At 41.7% G+C, this 6,930-nt stretch overlaps 1 protein-coding gene across 1 annotated transcript; it reads right to left on the reverse strand.

The window, feature by feature from the left end:
- Positions 1–139: 139 nt before the first annotated feature.
- mfsd1l (major facilitator superfamily domain containing 1-like) lies at positions 140–6,110 on the reverse strand. Its single transcript, XM_042226015.1, is given in 14 exon segments — positions 140–1,052; positions 1,142–1,253; positions 1,346–1,485; positions 1,582–1,719; positions 1,808–1,919; positions 3,063–3,163; positions 4,340–4,392; positions 4,395–4,454; positions 4,536–4,694; positions 4,785–4,928; positions 5,031–5,086; positions 5,170–5,279; positions 5,389–5,489; positions 5,944–6,110. Coding segments are annotated over 14 exon segments (1,446 nt in total). The 5' UTR covers positions 5,966–6,110; the 3' UTR covers positions 140–914.
- Positions 6,111–6,930: the final 820 nt, after the last annotated feature.

The following is a 6,930-nucleotide window of genomic DNA, read 5'->3' on the forward strand; positions in this document are numbered from 1 at the left end:
AAACTGAAATGATAGAAGTTTGGAAAGCAGCAGAATTACAAGAATCTCACTGTTGTTACAAATAAAATTTAGTAACTGCAGGAATTTCCACACAATTATTTATAGCAGTAAAGTCATAGTCACAACAAGACTGACAAAATGTGTTTCAGTGTTTGTAATAAATTTTTAACACAAAGTTAAAACTCGAACAGAAATCTGTAACTTACAAAAGTATTCAGACTGTTTGGTTTTGTGTTACCATCATCAGATAGATCCCTTTTTCTTTAATAATCCTGGAAATGTTTCTAGAACCTGAGTGAAATCCACCAGAGGGAATTTAAAACATGGTTTATAACTGTAGATTTTTTAAAGACATTTTTTATTTTTAAAACAACTTCTGAAGCAATCAGGAACGATTTGACTTAAAAAAAAAAAACATGACATAAAGGACCTGATTTGGCAGGACTCGTCGTATGCTTTTCTTGCAGGAAGGATCTCGGTCAAAGAGGCGACCAAGGACCTGAGACTCTTTTAACGGTAGTTTGGTTATCTGTGAGATGAGAGAAGCCCAGGATATCCATCTCAACAGCACCTTACTAATCGCCTTCACGGCTGTGCAGCCACATGGAAGTTACTCTAACTAAAAAGGCATAACAGATTCATTGAGCTTCCAAACGGCAAACTTTCTCAAAGGAAAGGAAAAGATAATCTAGCCAACACCAGACATGACTCATAACCTGCTCAAAACTTCACTGTAATCCCTACAGTGCAGCATGATGGTTGTATGATAGGGATACTCGTCAGAGCTGCTGAAAACTTAATGAATGGCATGAAAAAGGAAAAGGAAAGGTCTTGAATACCTTCTGAGTTGACTGCATTACTCAAAAACAGCAAGAATAATGCTCAAATAACAAAAAACTGTGTAAATGAAAAGCTTAAGAGTTAATAGAACGAGAGTGAACAGCATCACCATCTTGCTCATTTGGCTCTTCCTCTGCCTGGGTGAGCGGGTCTCGGTCCGGGTCTCTCTGCTCCTGCCCTGACTTCTTGGTTGTCTTGTTCAGGGTCCCACCCTGTAGGGACAAAAAAAATAATAATTAACTTCCTGCTAAGTGTGTGTATAGAGTATAAACTCATGAGATAACTTCTACAGATGTCTGACCTGTCTGTGATCAACAACATTAAGCAGCACTGAGGTCACAATGCAGCTGATGGTGTTGGCCAACATGAAGATCATCATCCTCTGCCAACGCCACAGCGGGATCTTAGTTTCACTGCAACACAAATGGAGAAACTGCAGAGCTAAACAAGACTGGAAGGACAATTAGTGCACGGCAATGAGATTCTAATGTCAGGTTCTCCCCACCTGGACTTGGTGCCTAGTATTTGTCCAACAACGAGATTGGAGATCCCGATCCCAATCATCTGTACGGAGGTGGCCAGGCCCATGGCAGTTCCCAGAGTCGCCTGAGGTACGACAAGGGGAATAGACGGCCACATGCTGGCCTGGAATGCCACACAGGCAGCAACAAGTTTAACATACTAGGAAATACATTAACTCATAGTAATTATTAACCATTTTACTGATGTCTATTTACTCACAGCAGCAAAGGAGTAGGTGACTCCCAGCCATATGGTTGAAACCAGAGGAGGGACAAAAGTGAAAGCCAGGAGTCCAAACACGGGCAGCGTGAGGACAGCGCACGCCACTGCGAAGACTCCTCGCAGACCCACATAATCCTGAAACGCATGGCAGCGAGAGTGTTTCATGATAAACCAACTCAACTCAACGCAGGAATACAATTTGGTGTAGACTAAAGATACATACGATGAGAATGCCCACGCTGGCTGAGAGGACCAGTGAGCTGTCATAGACTGCTCCTGCAATATAAGCCGCCTCCTTCTGGCTGTAGTAGCTGTACTTATCCTGGATGAACTTGCTGGCAAATGAAAAAAATAAATGGCAGATGTGAATGCTTATGACACCAGTATCACTTTGGTGCTGGTCTATTCAAAGGAATGCAGGGTTATAATTCACTGGTTGCTCTGAAAGTGGTGTGTAAAGGTGTTTTTTTTTTTTGTTTTTTTTGCATCTGTCGCATTTAAATGTTTCAGATCAAACAAATGTAAATATATTACAATCCAAACCTACATGGCCCTGTGTGAAAAAGTAATTGCCCCTAAATCTAATAAGTGGCGGGGCCACCGTTAGCAGTAACAAATTCACTTAAGCGTTTGCGTTAACTGGCAATGAGTCTTCACAGCGCTGTGGAGGAATTTTGGCCCATTCATCTTTGCAGAAATGTTGTAATTCAGCCACATCTGAGGGTTTCCAAGCATGAACTGCCTTTTTAAGGTTATGCCACAGCATCTCAATCAGATTCAGGTCAGGACTTTGACTAGGCCACTCCAGAGTCTTCATTTTGTTTTGTTTTTTTCCAACCATTCAGAGGTGGACTTGCTGGTGTGGTTTGGGTCACCCAGGTGCCCTTCAACTTGAGGTCATGAACAGATGGCCTGACATTCTCCGTCAGGATGTTTTGATAGACGTGCCACACGGTTCCATTTACCACAGCGTGTCTTCCAGGTTCAGAGGCAGCAAAACAGCCCCAGACCATCACACTACCACCACCATATTTTACTGTATTTTAATGTTCCTTTTCTAAAATGCTGTGTTACTTTTATAAAAACGTCTGGAAGTAATCAGGCCTGGGTGTGGCTAGAGAAACTAAACTCAGCTTTCCAAAGATTTGACACACCACAGTTAATTCATCTTATTCTAATAAAAACTTTGGCATGATCTAGTCAAAGACCTGACCTGAATTCGATTGAGATGCTGTGGCATGATCTTAAAAAGCTGGTTCATGCTGAAAAACTCTCCAGAGTGGCTGAATTACAACAATTCTGCAAATGGGCCAAAATTCCTCCACAGCGTTGTGAAGACGCATTGCCAGTTATCGCAAATGCTTGAAAACGAACAAACAAACAAAAAAACAAAAACAGGAAATCAGGCAGGAGGAAACCATTTTTTTCACGTCACTGTATTTCATCAGTATGCACACACTTTATGTCAAGAACTCTACCTTGCATCAGCAATGAAGGGGAAGATGCCATTGTAGAAGAACATGATGGTGAGAACCAGCAGCCAGTATGTTACTGACAGGAGCTTCACATCCTGAATCCTCTACACATAAAAAACACACAACAATAAGTGATGCTCCACACACAGATCACTAGTGTGTCCATAATACTGAAAAAACAAGGTTTAAATCATTAATGTTACGTATGCATAGGGATGGGTACCGGTATCCGGTGCCATGATGTCACCGGTTCTGACATAAACAGTAGTAACCAGACCGAAAAGCAGCGCACATTTCGGTGCTTTATTTCGGTGCTTTTTTTCCTGAGCTGTGATACACTTTAGATTCTAGCCAATCATTTTACGTTTCCGAGGATAGTAGGCGGGGCCAGGTACGTACGTTCTGTTAGAGCAGAGCTACAGATTAAAAATGTCCAAGGCGAAGCGGTCAAAAGTCTGGCTGTACTTCACAGCAAAAGATGCAAACTCAGCAGCAACAAGTGCTTTAAGCTGATACTGTGATACTGTCAAAGGAGGTAACACCTCGAATCTGATGAAACACCTGGCGACGCATAGCGTTTTTTTTAAAAGCCGAGAAATGCGCCGTATTTGATAGCTTGCTGCGAGACCTCACACCGAGCACATCTACTGCGGGTGGGTTGCCTGTTATCGGACCCGGAGTTAGCAACATCCCCCAAAAACCCGAAGAGGAGAGTCCTGGCCCCTAGCCCTGCCAGTGTAGCAGAAATGATGACGGATGATGATGGCAGCAGCAGCCGTTCTTCTCTGCGTGAGTAGCTTAATGTTGTTCGTGTGTAATTTACGTTGAGTAGGCTAACCACGTTATTACATTAATGCATGTAAGGTGAACTAGCAAACACCATCATAGTTACATGCGGCTGTCTTCTTGTTTGATGGCAGATACTCCCTTCACCCTGGCCAAAAAGGCTAAAATGACCAAAGAAAAAGTGGAAACAGCTAAACATGAGAGGTTTTTGGACAAAGTTTGTGTTTTTTCCATTGTTTAAGCACTGCTTCCAGCCAAGAGTGATGCCATATATGCCCTATAGCTGCAGAAAAGGCTAACATTGTTATCTTTTTACAAAAAACAGCTGAACATGAGAGGTTTTTGGACCAATTTTGTGTTCTTATTCTTTAAGCACCGGTTCGAGCACCGGCACCGTTTCAAAAGTACCGGTTTGGTACTGGTATCGGATGAAACCTAAACGATACCCATCCCCATGTATACATGTTGTTATTATTAAAGGATATTGATCGTACCACTTTGCGAGACTCTTCTTGGATGGCTCCATCGAGACCCAGCTGTCTCATTCAATCTTGTCCAAGGTGCTGACAATGACAGCAGAAGTGAAGCCCAGCACACACAACAGTGCGCCTAAGAAACAATAACATGAGAAACCCAGGTCACATGGCACCACACCATAATCCTTGAGATTTCTTCGCATTCGTCACCTACCACCCCAGAGTGTCCACTGCATGCCATATTTTTCTTCAAACTTCTGCGTGAGGAAGAAGTTCAACACCGAGCCCAGCCGCGAGAAGGCCAGGGTCAGGCCGAAAGCCAAAGCCAACTCCTTCCCTTTGAACCAGAAGGCTGTGATGCGATTCTGAACAACTAATGAAGAAGGTAACTGAGCAGTTAAGAAATGCTCCTCAAAGGTGATGCTGCAGAGAATATTTGTTCGTATCCATGAAGAGAACTTACTAGTCAGAGATCCATTGCCTGATCCAAACAGCAGACGGCCGGTGAGCATTAGCGGCAGCAAGTAGGGAGATCCCTTGAAGTGGGAGCCGAGAGCAAACAGCGATGAGCCCAAAACACAGAGAAAAGAGAAGAGAAACACACCGACTGCAAAGAGGAGCAAAAGAAATGGTTGTACCATCATTTTACTGTCAGTAGATTAAAAATAACTGCAGACCATGCAGAGAGAAAACATAAAACAAAACTTACAGCGATTTCCTAATTTGTCAATCAGGAATCCAGCCAGGATCACCACTACTGCATTCCTGTTGATAACAGAGAGAAGCTTCTCATTGAAAAGCCACTTTTCTGCATTTTCACAGTGAAATCAATGCATTAACGTGCTTACGTCCAAGCATAGATGGCATAGAGAAGATTGTACTGCTGAGGGGTCATCCCCAGTCCCTCCACACAGTCCACTGTCCCATTGATCACCGTTGCATTGGGACACGTCAGGTTCTGTCAAAAAACAACAGTCAAACATTAAAAACAACATCAGTCTTTCCCTCCTGATAATCAAGTCGTGCAATATTGATGTGATCTGTAAGCAGCGCTGCCTCTTGCTCACCCCTTGGAACTGATCCTGTAACACACTGGGAATGTCGAAGCAAAAGTAGGACCCAAAGGTCAGCAGACAGTTAAAGAAGAGCACCACAAAGCGATAGTATGCTGCAAGACAGTGACGCACAATAAAGAAAGGGCAACATCAGGTGATTTAAAAGTGCAGCAGCCAATATAACAAATATTTTATTATGTCTGAGGATATTTTTGGTTTTTAACAAAGTGCTACTGTGCGACCTGGCACTGTTTTTTGTTTTTAAAGGAGGAAAAAATATATGTAATTCTTCTTGTTCTGTACAGGTAAGCGTATGAATCACGAAGAACAGAGTGGAGAATTATGTGTGCTAATTACGCACAGAGCGAACTGAGTTTCGTGTTCAGCCAACTTCTCCTACAGTCACGAGCTCTTTTTGTGACACTGGAAGTATAAAATGCTGACTTGGTCACTAAGAGGCTTTTTTTAGGGAAGCGTCTGCAGGGTTACAAGCAGAGGTCTTGGTCAGCTCAGTAAAATATGCTGGCTTGCTGTGTTTTTAATAAATAACTTTGTAGTGACACGTACCTTTCTCCGCCGGCTGCGCCATCGTGTTAGCTGTAAAACAAAGTGTCAAAAACCATATCCTTCACTGTTGTTTACATGAACATAGTTAGCGACTGCTACGCTTCTTCAGCAGCTGACGTCGAGAAACCGCAGATCTTAAAACCACATGGATGGAGCTGCTGCCGTAAATATGAACACGTAATGACGTACGGCACGTTTACGAAGCAGCGGAGACCGGAAGTACCCCGCTTTTTTTCTTTCTGGAAGCTTTATTGACAAGTAAACGTTTACATCCAAAAATAGGCGGAACATTTTCAGCAAAATTACTATAATAATTACAAAAAATAGTTTATTCAATCTATTTAATTCTTTTTTTTTTTAAGGAATAACACAATTTTTAACTGTTTGTTGCAAAGATTTTAGCCAAGATTGTGGCTATGCGACAGCTCTCCTGGTATGGAGCGCCAGGACTGCCATAATGAATTAATTAAATACACCATTAAATACTTAATTAAATGTGGCAATAAATAATTAAAATTGGAATTAATTAATTAAATAAATAGTTATGACACATGTAATTAATTAATTATTGACACATTTAATTAATTATTGACACATTTAATTAATTATTTAATGGTGTATTTAATTAATTCATTATGGCAGTCCTGGCGCTCCATAGGGCTTGTCACATTCAAAATGGAGATATGTAACAATAAACACTGGTCCCCGTCTTTTGGGTGCTTTCTTGAAATAGTCAGCAATTTAAAAGTAGGGGCATGCGCTGAGAGGTGGTGCTGCACAAGAACAAGAGTAAAATAAAGAAAAATTATTGTGTTTAGCTTTGAGAAATTCAAATTAAAATGTACCATTACACTCAGAGGATCAATATGAAATTCGATATATGCTAATTTTGTATGAAGTACATGACTGATAACTGTTCTGTCCTGAGCTTTTGTTTTTACAGCACCCACTTGACCACACCAACAGTTTCTCGCCACCAAAAGGGGG

This window comes from Haplochromis burtoni, unplaced genomic scaffold (assembly GCF_018398535.1).
Source record: "Haplochromis burtoni strain Fernald_Lab_line unplaced genomic scaffold, NCSU_Asbu1 Contig_192, whole genome shotgun sequence".
In the NCBI taxonomy this organism is placed as follows: Eukaryota; Metazoa; Chordata; class Actinopteri; order Cichliformes; family Cichlidae; genus Haplochromis; species Haplochromis burtoni.